Below are 24,003 nucleotides of genomic sequence, written 5' to 3'. Positions count from 1 at the left end.
AAGCCCTCTGCAATTTAATCTTATCTCACATATGGAAGAAAACACAGGTCCAGTCACTCTAGGGTATTTTTTCAGATGTGCTGACTGGCTGTTTTGAGTAATGGTTGACTTTAGGACGAGGATAGGAAATATATAAGGTGATCATAGACTATCTCATAGGGTCAGAAAATAAGAAAGTCCATAATGCACAACAAACCCACGGTGACTGGGATATGTCGGAGGGCCATAGGAAGTTCTCACAGTAGTCAAAGCCAGAACATTCTGAACACTAAGCAATTAACACTATTAATAACTACATAAATAATATAATTATATATTGATTAATTAATATATTAATTATAATATAATTAACAGATAATTAATGACTACAATGTAAAATAGAAAATAAATGCCCAAGAGTCAATGCTAATAGAAGTAAATTACTGATTACATGAAATGAATAGGAGAGATGAGACAAACCTCTCATGAAGAGTTTTAAGCAGTTTTAATACATGTTACAACCTCAAGAGGTGGAACAAAGCTCCTAATTTTTCAAGGTGGTGGACTGTTCTCACAGTGACTTCCTTCCAAAGAGTGTGGTATGGAACAGGGGAGGGAAAAAATGTTTGCCCATGAAGAAGTCTAAGAAGCACAACCTTGGCCAAGTGACCAAGGTCAACATCAACAGTGAGGATCATGCTGATGAGATGTACCTTGATATCATGCGATGAGAATGGTACTTTACTTCTGGGGTCTCCCTCCAAAAACCTGTAACTCAGTCTAATCAAGAGAAAAATAGCAGACAAATCTCCAGCAGTGTGGGCCAATATTCCACAGACCTGGCAATGTCATTACAAAGTAGGGAATATTTGAGAAACTGCTACAACTGTGAGAAGTCTAAAGAACTAAGACAATTAAATGTAATGTGGCGTCCTTGATGGGAACTTGGCACAGAAAAGGCATTAGGTAAAAACTAAGGAATTCTGAAGAAAACCTAGACTTTCTTTAATAATAATGTGCCAGTATTGACTCAATTATTAAAAATGCCCCATACTAATGTAAGATGTTAGCAAAAGGGGTTAAAGATAGAAGACAACAGGGTATAGTATAAGTGAAATGGACACTATGAGAAACAGTGACTTGATCAGCTCTTGTCCTGACTGTTGATGTACAATGTAATACTTTATCCATTTTAGTATTTTTTTGTTCTAGTACTATTGGTTGAACTCTGTAATTAACACACAATTATTCTTAGGTGTTTAAATTTTAACTGAAAAGTGATCCCTGTTAAATATAAGAGTGGGAATAAGAGAGAGAGGAGAAGTACAATTTGGGACATGCTCAATCGGACTTGCCCCAAATGGTGGAGTTAGAAACATGCCAGGGGATTCCAATCCAATCCCATCAAGGTGGCATGTACCAATGCCATCTCACTAGTCCAGGGATCAACTTCAGTTCACAATTGATCACACTGATAGGTCTAAGAGTCAAAGGGATCACACAAACAAGACTAGTGTCTGCTAATACTAACAGATAGAACAAAATAGGGAGAGAACAATCCAACATGGGAAGCTGGATACACAGCTGACTCATAGAATGGCAGATGTCCTAAACAGCACTCTGGCCTCAGAATCAGCCCTTAAGGCATTCAGATATGGCTGAAGAGCCCATGAGAGTATTTTAGGCATGGAAAGCCAAGACACTCTGGCAAAAAAAAAAAAAAAAAACAAACCACCACCTAAATGAAAGATCTCTGTGAGTGAGATCCCAGTGGAAAGAACAGGTCATCAAAGGTACCTTTCTCTGAAGGGAGGAGAGAACTTCCACTTTGGCTATGACCCTGTCAGATTAAGATCGAAGTCGGCGAACCCAAAAGACTTCCATAGCCTTGGCAACTCATGACTAGAGCCTAGGGAGATTACTGATGCCATAAACAGGAGTGTCAATTTGTTAAGTCAACAACAGGAGTCACTGTGTACTTACTTGACATGTGGGATCTATCCTTAATGTGCTGTACATTGTGATTTAATGCTATAACTAGTACTGGAACAGTATTTTTACACTTTGTGTTTCTATGTGGGTGCAAACTGATGAAATCTTTACTTAATATATACTGAATTGATCTTCTATATATAAAGATAATTGAAAATGAATCTTGATGTGAATGGAATGGGAGGGGAAGCGGGAGATGGGAGGGGTGCAAGTGGGAGGGAAATTATGGGGGGGGAGCCAATGTAATCCATAAACTGTACTTTGGAAATTTATATTTACTAAATAAAAAAAAGAAGAAAAAAATGACTTAGTATAATCTTCACAAATTTTCTGAAAATCTAAAATAAAAAAATTGTTTTAAAGTACCTCATAGTCTTGTGTTATGATTGCAACTTATAACTTAAGTTACTGTCCTGATTATTTCAAAGGAACTGGGTTTCCCATTCCAACTATGGGGCTACTTCAACAATTTTTGGAAGAATTAAGTTTAAAGGTAACTTTATTTTGATGCCAAAAATTGTAATTCATTTGAATGCTAGAGATGTGTGGAGACAAGCAATGACCCTGACCCTGACCCTGATCTGGAGCAAGCAGAGTTTAGCTGTTAGTGCAGATAGGAGTACCCAAAAGTGGGCACAGTACTAAGAGTGAACAGTGATGGGAGAGAGGGAGCATTCTCCAAGGAACCTAACTTTGAGGTAAGCTCTCAGGAAATTTAAATAGGTGAATGGAACCGTGTTGGGATGATGGGGGTGGAGGGGTAGAAAGTAAGAGAGAATATCCCTGAAGAAACTGTGTGTGTGTGAAATTTCTGAAGCAGAAAGGTGGTGACACCAGAAAATAACCCTGGTGTCACTCTGGAGCTTATTATCATTGACGAGGTTTGTAGAGTTTTTACAGCATGTGAAGCTCGGTGCCAACCTCTGTACGTGTTTTCTTAGTTTATTATCACATGACTCTGTGACACAAGTGTGGCTCTTTATTCCCACTTTCCACATGAAGAAACTGCTAGCCTCAGATAATAGTGACAGATCTAAGCTTAAGACCAGCACAGGCACTCCATTCCATTGCAAGAGATTGAGATAGAATGAGTCTGCCTCAAATCAGGGACTCATGTGGGGAGTTTCTTTCAGGTTGGACCAGAAATTCCCACCCTGGCACCACTGATGTGTTGAGCCAGATCATCCTGCCCTGTGAGGCACTATCCTGGACAGTGTCGATGGTTTTGTAGTATCCCTGTTTTCCACCCATGATATGCCAAGAGCATGCCAGTGATCACAACCAAAACTATCTCCAAACTTGCCAAATATGATTGGGGAGCATAAAATCATACCCCAGTTGCCGGCACTGTGGCTCAGTGGGTTGAAGCTGCAGCCTGCATGGCTGGCATCCTGTTCTAGTCCGGGCTGCTCCCCTTCCCATCCAGCTCTCTGCTATGGTCTGGGAAAACAGTAGAAGATGGTACAAGTCCTTGGGTTCCTGCACCTGTGTGGGAGACCCAGAAGTAGTTCCTGGCTCCTGGCTTTGGATCAGCACATCTCTGGCTGTTGCAGTCATTTGGGGAGTGAACCAGTGGATGGAAGACCTCTCTCTATATATATCTAGTTCTACCTCTCTAACTCTTTCAAATAAATAAAATAAATCCTTTTTTTAAAAAAAATCACACCCCAATCCCACTGCAATACATTGGGATTTCTCCCGTGTCCCTTCTCTCTCCCCTCTCTCCCACCCCTTTTTTCAATGTTTCTTATATGTCCATATGTGTATCTTCTATGTGTATGGCACATATACACATCCCTTAGAGTTCATAACACAGTATTTTGTATATCGTGGTTGCTTAGCAAATGCTTCCTGGAATTTCTGCCCACTGAATCCTCAAAACCAAGAATCTTTAATGTTATGAGCTCATTCTGCTCAAATAAGAACACATTCTTCTTTAACTTAAAACTTGATGTTGGGAAAGTTAATTTCTGGGTTTTGGTCACTTGAAGCATCTTTTGCATAGTCATACCTGGAGGTCTGGCTTGGCTGATTTCCTGTTGACCAGAAAGACTGACCTGATTGCTCATAAACCTTTAGACAGACTCAGCAGCTCACCTGCTGAGGACCTCACCAGTGACATACATTAAGTGGCCAATAAATATGCTGACTGCATGGTTGTGCTGTAATAATTTAAATGAAGCCACATGCCCGGGCCTGCAATCAGAGATTCTGTTTAAAGCATCCATCTATTTTCTCTAGCAAGGCTTTCTTTGGTTGTGGATGAGAGCTAGATTTGGAACATGATTCTCAGCTGGTTTCTATCCTGCCTCTGAGTGTGGGCAGGCAGTGTGAGTGCGAGCCAGTTTCCGGGCAGTCTTCCTACCACTGTAGTTTCTGTCCCATAAGAGCATCAGTTCCTTGGCATTAGGGGGAACTCGGGGAATGTATCAGTTTAAAAACAGCACAGATGAGGGTCCCTAAAATATAATACATTGGGGCCAGTGTTGTGGTGTAGCAGGTCGCATCAGTGCCTGCCACACTGGCATCTCATATCAGAGTGCCCATTTGAGTCCCAGCTGCCCTGATTCAGTTTGCTACTAATGTGCCCGGGAAACCTGTACAAGATGGCCCAAGTGCTTGGACCCCTGCCACCCACGTGGGAGACCCACATGGAATATCAGCTCCTGCCCTTCACTGGACCCAGCCCTGGCTGTTGGGAACAATCAGAGAGTGAACCAACAAATGGAAGATATTCTACCTCTCTTTTTCTCAATTTCTGTGTGTGTGTGTGTGTTTCTCTCTGTTGCTCTGCCTTTCAAATTTTATATATATATATACAATGTGTTTCCATCAGGTGGTGTCTTTGTTTCACATGCTAGATGCAGGTATCTGCTGTTTGCCTCTCACCTCCTGGAACCCAGTATTATCCCATCTTAAGAAGACTTCATTGGTGCCGTTTGTGCTGGAGAAGGAGAGAGCTGTAATGCTCTCTTCCCCAAGATCTTACATAGTTAAATGGAGTTCCTCATGGAAGCTGTTGCTCCGGTTTCTGTCACTTTCCCAGTAACTTCACACCGGCTCCCAGAGGCCACACCACCCCTGAGTTATTTCTCATAGATGTCCTGTTCTTTCTCTTTTGCCAGAAGGAGGGACATGCGAGGTGATAGCAGCACACAGATGTTGTAACAAGAACCGCATTGAGGAGCGGTCGCAAACGGTGAAGTGTTCCTGTCTCCCTGGGAAAGTGGCAGGAACCACAAGAAACCGACCTTCCTGTGTGGATGGTAAGTGGCTGGCATTACTCTCAAGTCTTGCATTCACATGTTCACTACATGGAATGGACTTTTTTGTTTCTCTAACTATGGCTTGGAATTATGAACAAGGTACATCTAAAATGCTAGAAAATTATCTCCACACTAGCCCTCACCAAAGACTCAAACTCCAAAACTCCTGCTGAAATCTGGTGCAGTAGTGGTGTGGGGTGGAGGGACCTTTGGGTGGTAACTAAGCCATGAAGTCTTCACCTTCATCAGAGGGATTAATTCCGTGTATAAAGGTGAGCTCAGCTCCCTCTTCTGCTCTTGCCATTCTGCCTCCCACCATGTGAAGATACAGCAAGAAGACCCTTGCTGCTACCAGTGCCTTGATCATGAAATTTCAAGCCTCCAAAATTGTGGACCAGTGAACTTCTCTTCTTTGTAAATTATCCAGGCTGAGGTATTCTGTTAGAGCAACAGAGAATAGACTAAGATGTGTGGCTTTTTGATTTTCAAATAGCTATTCTTTGATATTCTTTTAAAGAAGGTTAAAGGAATATTTTCCAGTCAAGAATTTGAGGGTCCAGTTCATTTGGGAAATGATTTTAGATTGAAGCTACATAGAATGATGCTGGTGGTGGTAATAATAAAGACAGCAATGCCTAATATTCACTCAGTAAATATTGAGTGGGCTCTTGCTATATGCCAGATACTCCTGTGGGTACTTTGGACACATTGATGAACAAATAGAATGGTCCTGAGTATTTACCATGTGCCACGCACTGTGATAAACAATTCTTATGTGATACTTTATTTAATTCATCCCAACAATTCCATAAAGTGTATGTTTTACTGTGTAACAAATTACCCCCAAACTTAATAGCTTAAAACAGCAAATATTATCTCACAGTTTCTGTGAATCAAGGACTCAGCTTAGCTGCGATTTTGGTCTCAATGTCTTCCCTGTAACTTGTTAAGATCTTAAGATTTGACTTATGCTGGCTATGGGTCTAAAATGACTCTCTTATGTGAATATTGGCAGATGGTCACAATTCTATGCCATGTGGATTCATGGAAGCCTGGTGTTCTTATTGTATGTTGGCTAGCTTCCCTTGCTGCTAGTAATCCAAGAAAATAAACCAGTAGTCAACAGTGTTCTTTATATCTAGGCCACAAGTTACATTTGATCTGTTCACAGTATCCTATTGGTTATACGAGCCAGCCAAAGTCAATGTAGGAATAGATTGCAAGGGCTTAAAAATGAGTCTGCTCCAAGTCAGAGACTCATGTGAGGGTTTCTTTCAGGTTGGACCAGAGGTTCTCACCCTGGCACCACTGATGTGTTGAGCCAGGTCATTCTGCACTGTGGGGCACTGTCCAGGATGATGTAGGAATGGACTGCAAGGGCTTAAAGCCCAGCAGCCTAAAGGACAAACATGTGGCTGCCAGTTATACTGCTGCTTAGAATGCTCATAGCCCATGTCATTTTACCTGAGGTTGAATCCTGCCTCCACTCCCCCATTCTAGCTTTCTGATAATCTGCAACTTCGAAGGCAGCAGTGATGACTCAACTGCTTAGGCCCCTGCCACCCGTGTCAGAAACCTGTATTGACTTTCAGGCTCCTGGCTTCAGCTTGGTGCAACCTCAACTGTGGCAACCTTAGGGGAAGGGAACCAGTGGATGAGAACCAACCAACCAACCAACCTCCCTCCCTCCCTCCCTCCCTCCTTCAGTTGTGTGTGTGTATGTCTGTATGTCTGTCTACAGCTCTTTCTCTTTTTCTCTACCTCTCATCCTTTAAGGAAAAAAAATACCATCAGGCCAGAATCTTTGGCTCATCTCAGACTTTGATTTCCATGGGCATATCCCCTGGCCTTCACACTTCAAGCATGAATGAACAGGGAATTTAGTAGGGTTATACAGTGCTCCATTGGCTCCAAGGTTGGTAATCCAGAGCTTGACTGTTTCCTGAACCCAGAGTAATAGGCATTCATGCCATGTCTGGCCTGCACCTTCAGTGAGTCTAAGATGCAAATGGATTACAGACGTCTTTCTCATAATTTTTTAGCTGAGTATGAATCAGTCAGATTCTTCAGTTATGAAATAAAAACCCAGAGAAAAGACTTATTAGTACAGAGTCACAGAATGAGACAAAGAACCTGGGTGTCTTGGCTGAGGATCCATTGTTTTCCTCTGAATCCAGACAGCAAAGAACTTCTTCCAGATTAGCTTGTGTTAGGCGTTTTCATTATGAATCAGTAGACGGTTGGAAAGAGAAACACACTCAAATTAGGGTAAGTAAAAGGCAAGTTATTTTAAGAAACTTAAACTCTTGGTGAACCAATTATTGGAAATTCAGCCAGCTTTGGTGATACTTGCAAAATCTTCCTGCAGCTGTGTTCTCATTTTCTTTGTTCATGGGACACACTACTTCTGATGGCTCTTAACGTCATTCTCCACTCTGTGGACTGGTTCCCTCCTCAAGGATTTTCCTTTTGAGTCTCCCATAAATTATTGACTGATATAAAGATTTTATGTCTGTGGTACCTTCTGTAATCTCACTCAACATAATGGTATAGCTTCAGGCCCCTGTGTCTTCAATGTATTTTCTGAGAAGGTAGAATATGATTGGCTCAGCTAGGGTCAGCTTTGCCCAATCATTCTCAGCCACAGGGCAAGCAAGTGCATGACAGGTAGAGCAGCCCATTCTGTGCAATAGGAAAGTCAAGATATTTTTAAAGGATGTGGAAAAAATCAACTTTGGGAATGTATTATGATCATTTGTTCTCCATTGGGATGGTTTCTTCCAGGGGTCATTTGGGGATATTTGTAATCTAAACATTTGGCACAATGTGTGTGTGTGTGAGAGAGAGAGAGAGAGGGACAGGGACAGGGGAGGGGGAGGGAGAGAGGGAGGGAGAACAAGCAAGCGAGCACACTTGGATCTGATGTGTGGTGACCAGGGAAGCTATTGAGTATCCTACTAGGGCAGCCCCTACCCACAGCTAAAAAGTATGCAACCCAAAATGTCAATGGTACTGAGGTTGAGCAATACACACTGTGATTATTTCCTTGTCCTGTTGCAACCAGCACAGTGCAGGAAAGGCAGGCAGCCAGGCTAGAGAAAACCATCTCCCCCTCCTACTGGAGGAAACTCTTAGCCATAGAAGCCAACTGGCATTATGAGACAGCAAACCATGATGGTTCCTCATGTTCTTTGCCAAAGAAAGCACTGGGGCTGTTAACCATAAATCTTCACTTTGCTTCTAGTTGATGTTTATCTCTAATGATCTAGAAATAGAATTGCCTTCAGGATTTGGATGCAAGACCCAAAGAGCAGTGAATTAGGTGTGGTGGCAGGAGGAGGAATGGCATCTGGCCCTAAGTTTCTGTGAGAAGTGAAGCCATGGAACAGTATTATTTTATATCTCAGCACAGTTGGTTTGCCTTTGGAAACTCTGACACTTGAGTGCAGTTGATTCTAACAAAAGGGCTATATATACACCCTATCTCCCATGCAAAAGTCAACAAAGAATAAAGTGTTTTTTAGTTTCATGCTGATTATTTCTGTTTTACACAGCATTCTGCTCTTCTAAAATCCTTTAGTCCATTGAAATATATGGGTAAGTATACATGTTGCTATGATCAAAGTTGTTTGTGTGGTCTAAATCTCTGCATGCAAATTAAATATGAACTGTGAATAAAAATGAACAGTTTCAGTGTACTTTTACCATGGACTCAGAAGTTGATATGCACGAGTTGGATTTCTACCGCCCCTACTCATAATATAATGACCTTGAGAAAGACATGTTTGCTTTCGAATTTGTTTCCTCATCTGTAAAATGGGAACAATGCTCATCTCTGCTTCCTAAGGTTGTGGTGGCAATTAAGAGGATTATGTGTATAATGTGAATTGCTTAATGCCTGGCTCCTGTCCAGTGCTCAGTCAATGGCAGCATCTGTTTCTTATCGTGCTAAAAGTGTGCAGAATGCACATAGAGAGACATGGCTTTACAAAGTTTTGTTTCACGTTAACTTGGTACCATAGCATTTAGCCATCATTCTTCCTTGGAACTGCTTCCAGTTAATTATCCTGAATATCACTAATGCTACCAAGTCATCTTCAAAAACCTTCCTTAAAGGCAGGCATTTAACTTAACAGTTAAAATGCCTATGTCCCACATAGAGTACCTGGATGCAATACTCAGCTCCCGTACCTGACTACAGCTTCCCACTAATGCAGGCAGTAGGCAGCAGGGGTGGCTCAAGTACTTGGGTTCCTGCCACCCGGGTGAGACCTAGATTGAGTTTCTGGATTCCAGTTTGGGCCTTGGCTCAGCCCTGGCCACTACAGGCATCAGGGAAGTGAACCAGCAAATAAAAACTCTGTCTCCCTGTATCTGTGTCTCTCTCTTTTCCCCCAGCACCCACCCCACCTCTGAAATATATATATATATATATATATATATATATATATATATTTAAATGGATGTTCATTATAGAGATTTTGAAAACTACAGAAGTATAGCCACACATTAAACTAACTCATCATATCTTTGCCCAGAGATTATCCTTTTTATAAAAGATAAGAAGTTAATATATGTCCTTCTAATATTAAACCACTCCTAAGGAGAAAACGTACATTGAAGGTATGCTACTGAGCTAAAATAGTATATGGTTTTACTGGTGACTCGTTTCTCTTAATGCACGATAAATACTTCCCAAGTTAATGTGCATTCAAACCATTATTGTTCATGACTACCCAGAGTTATCGGGGTAGTTCCACCACCGCCTTGCTAACTCCCTTCTCCACTATGGCACATGGTCAGTGTTTCTTTCATGCCCCTGTCTCACTTCCCTAAGAATACAGAGATGCCAGCTTCTCTCCATGACACGGGCTGACAAAGGCTTCACTACATTTATCCTAAACACGTCCTGATTTAGATAGTGCATCTCCCATGGTAAGTGTTCCAATTACTGTCATTTGCTTTCCTCGAAAATTGTGGGTCACTTGGCTTCTACAGTGTTCTCAAAAACATGACCAGTGATGATTTTATAAGAAGCATGCACTGAATTGTTTTAGGACTCAAAATATGAGACTAAATTACTAAAATGGGACAGAAATTCAGGGGAAAAATCTCAACAGCTTATTCAAGAGTATTTCATTTGGAGAAACATTTTAAGTGGTGGTCTTTGATTTTTAAATTGATGCTCTATTACCTGATAACTGAAAATGCCAAAATACATACTCATAAGCTTAAATTATGAAATGTTTATTTATAACTACTTACAATAGCATGAAACCCTTGGCCCTATGCCTGGCCCTCCTCTGAAGGACTCTGTCATTACACTTTAATTATTCCTTAATTAGCCTATAACCCAAAATAGGACAGATTAAGCAGGAGGATCATGACTTCTAAACATACCTGTTTATTATTTAATGGAAGAATTTTTCTAAGCAAATGAGATTAAACTATTCACAATAAATTTCCAGCAGGCTTATGAAAGTATTTCTATGATTTGTTTAACATTTATTGATTGAACTGAAAGGCAGAGTGTTACAGAGAAAGAGAGATCAAAAGAGATCTGGGCCAGAGCTGTGGAATAATAGTAAAGCCATCGCCTGTAGCACCAGCACCCCATATGGGTGCCAGTTTGAGTTCTGGCTGCTCCACTTGCAATCCAGCTCCCTGCTAATGTTCCTGGGAAAGCAGTGAAGGGTGGCCCAAGTCCTTGAGCCCCTGCACCCATGTGGGAGCCCTGGTAGAAACTCCGGGCTCCTGGCTTCAGACTGTCCCAGCACTGGCTGTTGCACCCACCTCAGGCATGAACCAGCAGGTGGAAGATGTTTCTGTCTGTTCCTCTCTCTCTCTCTAACTCTGCCTTTCAAATAAATAAATAAATCTTTGAGTGAGAGATAGAGACCTTCTTTCTGCTAGTTCACTTCCCATATGACCACAACAGCCAGGGGTGGGCCAGGCTAAACTCAGGAGCCAGGAACTCCATCCTCATCTGCCACATGGGTGTCAGAGACCCACGTATCTGAGTCACCATCCGCTGAATTGGAAGCAGAGCAGCTGGGGCTCGAACCAGTGCTCTGATATGGGATTCTACAAACAGAATTGGAAGTTTAACCCTCTGTGCCACAAAATTGGCCTCTGTTATGTGATTCTAATTGTTCTATAATGGCATAAAATATTATCAATCTCAAAGTTACAATGAATTTTTTTAAATTTACAAATTAATAAATGAGCTGCTTAAAATAGTATAAAACAGTGGGTATAGTATTATATAATGTGCTAGGTATAATTCTATATAATGATATAATTAATATTATATAATTTATTTAATATAATGATAGTGGTTAGTATTTGGGGTGGGACTAACCATGTACCACCCTTCCAAATGTCCATGCCCCGTATGGTAGATCCTCTAATGGGAACTGAGGCACAGATATACTCAGAGCGTGATTCAAAGTCATGCAGCCAATAGTGGCAGAGCACAAAGAAAACCCTGGGCTGTCTGGACTCCAGAGCCCCCATTTGGTAACCATAGGCAGAGTCATATCTAACATAAACACATGTTAGCTTCCAAAGGCTTTCGTGGAAGATGTGAAATATCTGCGTGAGAAGGGGAATCTAGTCCAACCACACCCATCCTTTCTGAAATGCCCAGTACTTGGGCCGCATGTGCACCTTCCCTTTCCATGTGCTAGAAATGATTCCAGAGATCACTGCCACAGAATAATCAGAAGCTTTTTGTAAACAACACTTTCCGTGTTACAGATTGATGGTCAAAACTATGACAGGAGAGGGAACGGAATATGTCTGTTTATGGTGAAATTCTCTTGTGGTTTTCTCCATTATATTGTTACAATGGATTTTATCGTTAACTATAAATAAAAAGGACTTTATTGTTTACTAATTTACATGTGTTCCTAACTCAGATAAATATCTGGGGGGAAATTTCAATTGCTGGTTAGTTGGAGAAATCCTTTAGCACATTGTGGACACTAGCATCTCATGATGAGTTTGCAGGTCTTCCTGTTCATCCCGTGTAAATTACAACCCTTTCAGTGACTGATTGCTTGGTATTCTTGCCTCCATATACTGATTTGCTAGCCAAAGGCAGCAGTGAGAAGAGGCCAATTTATATCAAAGAGCTTAAAACTTTCACAGCAATGAAAATCCCAGTTTGAGGGCAGGCATTTGGTGCAGACTTGGAAGGCTCACGTCCCATAATGGAGAGCCTGGAGAGAAATCCTGGTTTTGCCTCTGATTCCAGCTTCCTGCTGATGTATACTCTGTGAGGCAGTAGGTTAAAGCTCAAGTACTTTGGTCCCTGCTACCCTCATTGGAGGCTAAAGAGTTCCTTGCAGAGTTGTGGCTGTTAGAGAGAATGAAACAGCTGATAGAAGACCCTGTGTGTCTGTCTGTCTGTCTGTTTCTATGCCTTTCTAAATAAGCAGTTTTAAAAAACTATCAGTTAATGAAATTTTTTTTTCTCAAAAATCCTTCTTTATTAAGAGGTTTCATTTTTTGCTAAAGTCTACGTTTGTTAGCATATTTAAATATTACTTTATAGTGACATTCTTTTTTTTTTGTTTAAAAACTTTTTTTTTAACTTTTATATAATGAATATAAATTTCCAAAGTACGATTTATGGATTACAATGGCTTCCCCCCCATACCGTCCCTCCCACCCACAACCCTCCCCTTTCCCACTCCCTCTCCCCTTCCATTCACATCAAGATTCATTTTCGATTATCTTAATATACAGAAGATCAGCTTAGTATACATTAAGTAAGGATTTCAACAGTTTGCTCCCACACAGAAACATAAAGTGAAAAATAATAGATGATTTTTTTAAATGATGATGAAATCAGATCAGACCTATTGTCATGTTTAATCCCAGTGAGAGTCAAGTTGGGAGTTGATAATTTCTTTTTTTTTTTTTTTTACAGAGGATCAGTTTAGTATGCATTAAGTAAAGATTTCAGTCGTTTGCACCCCCATAGAAACACAAAATGAAATATATTGTTTGAGTACTCGTTATAGCATTAAATCTCAATGCACAGCACATTAAGGACAGAGATCCTACATGAGGAGTAAGTGCACAGTGACTCCTGTTGTTGACTTTACCAATTGACACTCCTGTCTATGGCATCAGTAATCTCCCTATGCTCCAGTCATGAGTTTCCAAGGCTATGGAAGCCCTCTGAGTTCTCCGACTCTTATCTTGTTTAGACAAGGTCATAGTCAAAGTGGAGGTTCTCTCCTCCCTTCAGAGAAAGGTACCTCCTTCTTTGAAGACCTGTTCTTTCCACTGGGATCTCACTCACAGAGATCTTTTGCCAGAGTGTCTTGGCTTTCCATGCCTGAAATACTCTCATGGGCTTTTCAGCCAGATCCGAATGCCTTTAGGGCTGATTCTGAGGCCAGAGTGCTATTTAGGAATCTGCCATTCTATGAGTCTGCTGAGTATCTCACTTCCCATGTTGGATCACTCTCCCCTTTACTTATTCTATCGGTTAGTGTTAGCAGGTACTAGACTTGTTTATGTGCTCCCTTTGACTCTTAGTCCTTTCATTATGATCAATTGTGAACTGAAATTGATCACTTGGAATAGTGAGATGGCATTGGTACATGCCACCTTGATGGGATTGAATTGGAATCCCCTGGTATGTTTCTAACTCTACCATTTGGGGCAAGTCAGCTTGAGCATGTCCCAAATTATACAGTTAATGAAATTTAAAGTCATTTTATACTGCTTGCTATTTTTATAGAGACACAAACTTACAATATATCTGGATCTGTTGCTTGACCTTGTCATTAGCCTCCAAGATAGGAGCAAAAGGACAGAAAGGGAGATACATAAATGCTCAGACAGATACGAAAGCTGACAGTGAGAGGAAAAGACCAGCAAAGACCGACATGGGAAGGAGATGAGAAAGGGTAGCAGGAGAGACAGATCAGTAAATAGAAGTTTAGAAGTTATATTAATACATCTCCCCGTGAGTTGGCATGGTTCATTTTTCCTAACAATTGTTTATATTCATTTTTACAGTCAATATCTATTTTTTAAAAATTTCTTTCTTTATTTACTTTGAAAATCAGAGTTACACAGAGAGAGTAGAGGCAGAGAGAGAAAGGTCTTCCATCTGCTGGTTCACTCCCCAGTTGACTACAATGGCCAGAGCTGCGCTGATCTGAAGCCAGGAGCATCCTCTGGGTCTTCCCATGCAGGTGCAGGGGCCCAAGGGCTTCAGCCATCTTCTACTGCTTTCCCAGGCCATAGCAGAGAGCTGGATCAGAAGTGGAGCAGCCAGGTCTCGACCTGGCGCCCACATAACATGCTGGTACTGCAGGCGGTGGCTTTACCTGCTATGCCACAGCGCCAGCTCCAATATGTATTTTTTAAACAAAACAAAATTTATTTGATAGATTTAGACTTTATTTTTTTTTAATTGCCTTATATAAGATTCCAGAACCAAAAATCTGCAAAAGTTGTTTTCAGAGATTACTGCTTTGGAAGAGACATGATAGAATTTTCTTGACACCACATTATAATTTTTTAGTGACAGTCATGGTAGAGCAAAAGGTGTGAGGATTGTAGGAAATTTGAAATTCAGTGTCAGAATAATGTGAGATACATATATGAAAAATATTACATATCCCATCTCCTTCTTAGCCTTACAAAACATGACAGCATATTACAGGTTCTGGGAATTCTGCAGACAAGTAGCTCATCAAACTTCATCCAGTGTTTCCCAACATTTGCTGAGTGTAGAACCTTTTTCTGTGTAACAGATCTTCATGTCCTCTAGTCTCATTGTTTCATGAAACAGACTTTGACCATGATGCTGTAGACTATTTAATATAGACTGTGACTTGATTTTGCTTTTCAGGAATGGCTTTTTGGCCTTCTGAGTTCAACTAATCATCCTTATACCCATATCTCAGTGTTTTTCCTAAGACTGGCTGACCAAACAGTGCACAACTGATCTGATTGTAACGCGATTTACAATATCCTAGTGACATGTCCCTCTCAACTGCAATGTGAAATCATCTGGAGACCATCCAGTGCAAACCTAGCATGAAAAGGTATAGCTCCTGTTTTTATTCACAAGTGTTGAATTTTTCAGGAGACAGAAAGGATGGCTTCATTTGGTTCTGCGAATTGATTTACTTGTCCACACACAGTGAGATGCCACAGTAACAAATTGTTGTAGAGGAGAAGAGACTTATGTTGCAGAAATGGTGGCCTCTGCCATCTGCGTTTAACACTTGCCTATTTTTTTAAATAGATATATTTATTTATTTGAATGGCAGAGCAATGGAGAGGGGGAAAGGGAAGGAAGAAGAGAAGGAGGGAGACAGAATCAGAGAGCGAGAGAGTAAGAGAGAGATCTTCAACTCCTGGTTCACTCCCCAAATGGCCACAACAACCAGGCCCGCACCAGGTCAAAGCCAGGAGCCCAGGACTCCGAGACTCCCACATGGGCAGTAGGGACCAAGCACTCAGCTGGTTTCCCAGGAGCACTCGTACAGAGCTGAATTGGAAGTGGAGCACCTGGGACTGGAACTGGTGCTCTGATAAGGGATGCTGGCATAGCAGGAGGCGGCTTAACCCACTGTACCTCAACACTGGTGGTGAAACCTACCCATTCTTTCAACGCAGGCTCCAGCTGATTTAATGCTGAGTTCAGCTGGCTTTTTCCGAAGACATTTTGAAGGGAGAATCCCTTGCTCTTATTAGAAGCTCTTACATCATGTCATTAGTCAAATAGCAGCATTTGCAGGCAAAGTTTCTGAAGTGCAGGTACGTTGTCCTTGGCAATGGCATTTGGACTATAACTTGGCACCTGAACCTGCCCAGCTACGTAAGGGATCCAAATCTGCCTTCATAAGAGCAACAAGGGGGAAGACATAGAAAAAGTGAGAATCCTTTTGATACAGTCTAAGAAAAGGTCTGTCTCTGTGTGTATCCCTTCTTATAATAAAGAGACTGGGAGTTTAGCTGTCATATAGTCCCCTCTCCTGCCAAGAGTACATGTTGCCTTTCTCTTGCCAGTACAGAGCAGGCACTAGCAGAAACTACCTTCAGACCTGTTGCTGAAGGCATTGGGGCACTGGACATGGGGACTTGGCCAGGGAGAGTCCTGTTACCCGTAAGCCTCTGTGTTCCTGGTGGTTTCTTTAGGGCTTGGACACACGGATGTTTGGTAGCTACCTGGCCCCCAGAGACAGGGAAATGTGCAGTGCCTGACTCACTTAGTCATTTCCCACCTACTCTCATGAAGAAACAAGTGAACTTTTGAAATAGAAATGTACTCTTTAATATAAAGGTAATATATATTACCTGAAGTATATAGAAACGTGTGTATGCATAAGATAACATAATGTATATCAAAATATCACATTATTCCCCCATAAATACCACAATTATTAATTGTCAATTAAAATTTAAATAAATCAACTCTTGGGTACACAAACCCAGCAAAGAAAGGGTAAGAACAAAAGTAATTCTCCCTCTCTTCCCATCTTGCATATTTTTAAAATTTATTTTATGTTTCTTTTATTTGGGAGACAGAGAGACAACGTCCATCTACTGCTTCTTTTCACAAACACCTGCCAGAACCAGGGTTAGGTCAGGACTAACACCAGGAATCAGGAATGCAATTCAGGTCTCCTGTGTGTGTGCGGCAAGGACTCAGCTTCTTGATCTAGCATCTGTTGCCTCCCAAGTGTGCATTAGCAGGAAGCTTGAAGTGGGAGCTAACACCAGGACTCCGACCAAGGCATCCTGATATGCCCCCCTGCCACCAGCCACTTAACCAGCATGTTACCTACCAACCTAAATCTCTGCTCCAACCCTCTTAGATGTTAATTGCAAGAAAGAACCATTGTTGTCAGGTTTCTGTGCATCTGTCCAGAAAGCATCTCAGCATATGCAGGCCTACAGATAGACACATGAAACCCAATAAGTGAAAATGGTACTTCATTGTATAGGATATCTGAACCTCTATTTTTAGCTTGGTGAAGTATCTTAAATTATTCACAGAAAGTGAGATTTAAAAATGGCTAAGAAACATGGAAAAATGCTTAATATCATTCAATTGAGGAAACATAAATTAAATGCTGAAATGAAATGTTTCATCAATCAGAAGGCAGGGCTGAAAGGTTTAGTAATACTCAGTCTTAAGGAGGGAGAAAAGAAAATTTTCATTTAAATCATACACAGTGATAAATGGCTTACAAACTCCATTAGTTAACCACTCTTCTCCATTTAGTTCACCCAGAGGGAAGATGATAAATAGGAAGTGTTGCAATGTGACGGGAAGTGTGGGGAACATACTATGAACTGTTATGCATTCTCACTGCTCACAGTGACATGAGTCTGCAGTGCATCTTGGACATTGGGCTGCCTGCATTTTCTCCACAGGATTGGAGTCATGAATCTGGGTATCATTTAAGAAATCTCCTAAGCAATTTCATATCATTTCAATGGGAAAGCTGTACGTGAAACTGTGTTTCCTGTACATACTTGTATCTGAATATAACAAGTCCCAGTATAATCTATCTGTGAAGCCACTTGAGAAGTGGAAATTTCTCTGTGCGAATGTCTGTCATGGTGTGTGCATGTGTATGAGAGAGAGAGAGAGAGAGAGAGAGAAAGAGAGAGAGAGGAGTAAGAAAGAGGATAATTATAATAGATACACCTCAGATGTTTGTCAGTTTTCTGTCTTGCATTAACTTGGTCATACATAATTCCAAATTCATAAATAAGGGAATTTCCCTAATGTTTCCCCAAAGTCATTGGATTTCATTTGTCTCCAAAGAACTCAGGTGTTTTGAAATCCCTAGTCTTCTCTGATATGAGAGTACTTTTAATCCTTATTTTTTTTCTAGAAAGGGGGAAAAATGTTGTTCTAAATCTAAGGAGTCAGCTCCTCATCCCTGTAGCTGGGGCCCAGCCTAGATGAGGCAGGATTTCAGGGCCCTGTGTTATTAATGTGCTGTCTATATGAATAACGAGTGAGCCTGGTGAATTATTTCACACTTCTAGGAAAATCTATTGCCCTGTCCTTCTGCAGCCGGCCTGGAAGCTGCTGAGTGTATTGGTATATTTCTATGGAGAAGCTTCTGATAACTTCATCTGAGGAAGTGAGAAAGCCTGTGTCCCCTTCTGGGACCTGTGTAGGAATCTATGCAGATGAATAATATTTTGCAAAATTAACACTGTGCTCTTCCATCTTCTCAAGCTCCTTGAATTTCTGAGCCTCCTCCTACCCCAAATAGGAAGATGTGATTTACTCAGTAACCAGAGAAGAAAGGTCCATATATTTGGTGTTGCAGTTCAAAAGCTATCCAAGGACTCAGAAAGCAAATTGAAGGATCATTTTTTTCTGGCTATATGCCTCCCCACCCCACCCCCACACACACACATATACTCACACACAGAAACATACCCCTTGCCACTCCAGGGTGCTTTGAGCTGAAGGAAGGCAGGAAGGAAGGACCACATGGGTATGAGAAATGAGGTCTTCCACTAGCACCAGTAAGATGTGTATCCACCTACAGACCCACCTCTCCAGCATCCAGCCAGGAAAGTTTTCTACATGCAGCTTAAAACTCTTGCTTTATGTCCTTTTGCCTGCCTTGCAATGACAACCATCTTAATCACAGAAGTTGGCATATTGCACAGTGTTTCTTCAATAGGAGTCATAACCCCCAGTATCTTTGACCTCCCTAGCCTTCTACCATGCACAGATGACTGCAGGAAACGAGAGGAGGAACCAGGGCTCCTACATGGGTACAGTGCTTTTAAAGAGGAAATCGTGGCCGGCACCATGGCTCAGTAGGCTAATCCTCCACCTTGCAGCGCGGGCACACCTTGCAGTCCCGGTCAGGGCGCCGGATTCTGTCCCGGTTGCCCCTCTTCCAGGCCAGCTCTCTGATGTGGCCAGGGATGCAGTGGAGGATGGCCCAAGTACTTGGGCCCTGCACCCCATAGGAGACCAGGAGAAACACCTGACTCCTGCCATCGGATCAGCGCGGTGTGCCAGCTGCAGCATGCCAGCCGCGGCGGCCATTGGAGGGTGAACCAATGGCAAAGGAAGACCTTTCTCTCTGTCTCTCTCTCTCGCTGTCCACTCTGCCTGTCAAAAAAAAAAAAAAAAAAAAAAAGGAAATCGTGTGTACCAGCAACACAGAACCAGATGAGTTCAAGATTTCCAACTTATCTAGAACGTTGATGGAACACTCTCACAACCTTTCTCAACACCAATTTCATTTATAAATTGAAGACTAACTCCTTTATCTGGTAATATTTAGTATTTTCATTATCACATCATTATTTAAATTAAGGATAGTGGTTAATGAATTGATCGAGTAATATCACTTAAACTAGTAAAATGGGCAGTTAACTAGCCTCTCATTCAAAGGAAGGTCATGCAGCCGGCACTGTGGCATAGTAGGTAAAGCCTCCATCTGAAGCATCCTATATGGGCGCCAGTTTGTGTCCCAGTTGCTCCTCTTCCAATCCAGCTGTCTGCTATGGCCTAGGAAGGCAATGGAGGAAGGCCCAAGTGCTTGGGCTCCTATACCTCCATGGAGACCTGGAAGAAGATCCTAGCTCCTGGCTTTGTGTCTGGCCATTGCTGCCATTTGGGGAATGAACCAGCAGATAGAAGACCTTTCTGTCTACCTCTTCCTCTCTCTCTCTGTAGTTCTACCTCTCAAATAAATAAATAAAATATTTTAAAAAGGAATGTTGCATTCCTTTAATTTTAGAATGACCTGCATATGCTAATTTAGAAGTTATTACTCATGGTCTTCTTTGTTGCCTTGCCACTAATTTTTCTTTTATCAAATACTCAATGCTTTCTAGTGTACAAGAAATCCATCTCTCTATATATAGTGATTCAAGGCAAAGGGGAAGTTACTGTGAGGACGTACTTAGGATTGTGAAATCCAAGGACAGAGATTTTGCTATAGCAGCACTCAAGGCAGATCAACTGAAGTACAACCAGGAGGCAGGCCGTTTGTGTTCATGAATAGTGTCACCTTTCCTCTTGTGAGCACATTCTGGATAGATATCCTCATTATCTTGTCTCTACAAGCCACAGAGGTTAAGTCTTACCACATCAGGTGGCCATGGTCTTATCCACCTGAGACAATAGTTATGATGCTAATTTCAAACTAATTATTGTACTAGTTTATGATTATTGAGTCCTTACTATGTTCCAAGCCTATGTATTGTGGGTATAACTTTAGATAATCCTCACATCAGCCTTACGTGATGAGTGTAATTATCTCTGTGGAACAGAAAAGGAACCTGAAGACCTAGGGAAGTTAGAACATTTCTTTCAGGACACAGTAAATGCAGTAAATGTATATTTGAGACCCCAAATGGAAACTGGTAGAAATAATAGGTAGGAAATAGAATCAGAAGCAAGGACAGGAAAGATTTGGAGTACCTGGTCACTTATTATATCTCATTCCTGGAAAAGTGACAGCACCCATCAGGTATATTAGGCTCTTGCTTAAGCACTGCCACCAACGCACACCCCATCATCATTTTTATTCCATGTATCTCAAATCCATCTATTTTTTTCAACTGCCCAACTCAAGATTTCCATTATCTCTGCATTCATATCTTGAGTACAATGAATTCTGATAAAAATGTGTCTCAATACCCATTGCTACCCTGTCTGATGCTCCCTTTTATTACCTAACCTGTATCCTCAGCTCAGATCACCATTCCTAAAGGCAGTCATGCCCTCCTCTAGGTTCTTGGAACATTCAGCATAAGGGTTATCATCGCTTTATGTGTTGCACCATAATTTTTGTTGGGTTGGGAATCTCCTCTGCTAGAAAATCTCATTAATTCACTCAACAATTATTTTTGGAATGTAGACTAAGTGTGGGGAATTGTGTCAAACAATTGGCACCTAATAATGAGCAAAAGTAGCCCCTTTCTCTCATGGAGCCCGCAGTCCATCTGGAGAGAAGGCCTCAGTCCAACCATAGCTAAAAATATGCAAGTAGGAACTACATGTTCTGAAGGAAGAGAACTCAGTCCTTAGGATATACTAGCAATCTGAAGGAGGGTAGAAGCTGAGATGACTTCTCTGAAGAAGTGACATGGAGTCTGAGATGTGAGATATAGCTCAAGTTAGCCCAGCAAACATCCCAACAGCATGGGCACGAATCTTGGGTTTTGATCCGGAATTTGAAATTCAGCCATTTTGGGTAAACCCAAAAGAACAAGGAGACTGTATCTCAGAGAAGGCTGAAAAGATAGATGGTCAAATCATCAAGCTGGGTTTCTACTTCCTAACATAGTTCTGAAAACTGCAATGTGCCCACCCAACTCTTAAAGAAGGCACACTGGAGGAATCTGGTGAGAAATTGGATAATGAGCCTCATGGAATTTTGTAAGGAGACAGCATGAAGAGTCCTTTCCTGAAGCAAAAATCTCCTATGTAGTGTCTGACAATACATTTCAAAATATCTAAAATAATACTTCAAACAGTGCCAAAGCAAAATAAACCTAAACATCTTTTTCAATTTTTTTTTTATTTAAGGGAAACAAATTTGGTGTAATGCATCCATACAGATTTACATGCTGCCGCCTGAATGTCTCATATTAAGTAAAAACTTAGCATTGCATTCATTCCCTAACAGACAAGTGGTAAGTTTGCAGGGCAATGTAAAATCACTGAGACTTGTAGAATCAGGGCGGCCTGGACTTCAGTCCTAGTTCTGCCAATGATTGTCTCATGCCTGTCACTGTGTGGTTCTCCTTGAAATGGAAACTGAGAAGGACATCTTTCTCAAAAACAGAGGAGAGAGAACAGGTGTCTGGTGCAACGGTTGAGATACCATTTGGGACACCTGATCCCAAATCAGAATGCTGGAGTTGCAGTCCTGGCTCTACTTCCAATCCCAGCTTCCTGCTAATGCATACCCTCAGGAGGCAGTAGTGATGGCTGAAATCACTGGGTCCCTGCCACCCAGTTGGAAGAAATAGTTGAGCTCAGGGCTTCTGACCTTGGCCTGGCCCCTTCTTGGCTATTGCCGGCATTTGGGGAGTGAACCAGCAGATGGCAGGTCTCTCTCTCTGCTTTTCAAGTAAAAAAATGAAAACAAATAAGCAAATAATGTTTTAAAAGTTGATTAGAATATTAAATGAGGTAGTACTTATGTACAAATCAGATTGAACTGTATACACTCTATATGAAAGGAACAATTAAGTCTTTCTGCTAGATAGGGCCAATCAAAACCTAGATATCTGTTTAGCTTCATAGAGGCAATAATCTATAAACTAAATAATTGTCAGTTAACTCTTTGAAACATTTATAGAACGTAAGCTTCTTACAGTGTGGTCCTGTATCGTTGGTTGTTGAAGTATCCTTGTGGGGTGACTTAAGGTTGCTATGAACTAAGTTTCTACAGCAACCAAACCACTGTTCTGAGGAAGGTTCCTCCCTTGCCTCTGTATTTCTGCCTGAGCACGGCTTCTTCCAGCTTTGAGCTTATTACAGGCAATAGAAGACAGTGTAAATAAATGTCTTCTTGGCTGCTACTTACAAGAGATTGAATATAAAGTGATTCAATTGTAGAAGCCCATCGGGTCCTGTACTTTGATTGTTTGGAAGTTCACTGAAGAGTTTTCCATTAATCACCCCCTTCCTTGCATGCACACACAGAATTTCTATGCAAAGATCTTGAACAGACATTTGTTCTGTCCCTGGCTTCTATCCCTGGTTCCAAGTGTGGACAAAACACATATCCGCTTGACTTTACACAAAACTTTTGATCAAAGGTAGAATTATTCAATACACTTAATGATTATTCAGATGGCAAAACTCTCTAAACAGCCTTGCCAGCCTGCTGACTGGCTGACAGAATTTTAGTATATATTTCATGGTTAACAATGGTCATCTAAAACTTGCCATTTTTGAGGGTCTCATCTTACAGAATCTGTGGAATTTAAGAGAAATGTGTCTAATACCCACTCCTGTCTACACCAAAAGTGATACATCAGAGGCTCTAGAAGATGCCCAAATCAGAAGCTTTGTTCCACAAATACTCATCATTTTTTATGCTGAACATCAGAGATATGACAGGTTGATAGTCATGGCTCCTGCCTTAGTAATTGGGAGGGCAAGGGGAGATGACAAGTAAAATGTATGCTGTGTGCAGCAATGAGGATCAGCCTGGAGCGCTCTGAGAGCAGAGATGAGGGTGCTTAACCATGGAGACAGAGATCTGTAAGTGCCTTTCTAGCAGCATTAACACACAACTGAGACTTCAATGACCAGGGAAGAAGATGGACTACAACACTGAAGACAGAAGTAAGAACATATCCCAAAATCTAGAGTGCACAAGAGAAGCATGACCAATCCAAGGAACCAAAACAAGTTGAATGTGCCTGTGTCGGGAAGAGAGTGGGATTGTTCTGGAGACACGTGAGACCAGACTTGTCAAGAATATCAACTCCATGCAGCATTCCTGTGGAAATTCTGTCCCAGGGCACTGGGGTCAGGCACGGAAGTGCTTTGTGTAGGTTAGTAGCTTGGTTGTATTTATGTTTGGGTGTATCACCACATTGCATAGGAATTTAATTGCTTCTAATTTTACAGCTTTTTATTGTATTCAGGCCCACATTTCTGTCCAATACAGGGAATAAGCCCAACAAATGCCAAAATATGTAGATTCTTTCTTACATTTAAGTCAGGACTCTGATGCTTAGGGTTGCAAAGGTGTAGCTCAGCTCTGCTGGC

At 41.4% G+C, this 24,003-nt stretch overlaps 1 protein-coding gene across 2 annotated transcripts in view; it reads left to right on the top strand.

The window, feature by feature from the left end:
* The window catches only part of TAFA1 (TAFA chemokine like family member 1), a 566,674-nt gene that overhangs the window by 444,136 nt on the left and 98,535 nt on the right, over positions 1-24,003 (top strand). The window contains exon 3 of one of the 2 annotated variants that reach the window (XM_002713298.6): positions 5,097-5,237. In XM_002713298.6, coding sequence (XP_002713344.1) covers positions 5,097-5,237 — 141 coding nt within the window. The remainder of the gene's footprint in view (positions 1-5,096; positions 5,238-24,003) is intronic. The other variant, XM_051852227.3, reaches the window with a different exon arrangement.

Source organism: Oryctolagus cuniculus, chromosome 10 (genome assembly GCF_051225735.1).
Source record: "Oryctolagus cuniculus isolate XC-2025 breed Fujian yellow rabbit chromosome 10, ASM5122573v1, whole genome shotgun sequence".
Taxonomy (NCBI): domain Eukaryota; kingdom Metazoa; phylum Chordata; class Mammalia; order Lagomorpha; family Leporidae; genus Oryctolagus; species Oryctolagus cuniculus.
Note: the sequence above shows the minus strand (reverse complement) of the source record. Positions and strands in the feature narration are given on the sequence as shown.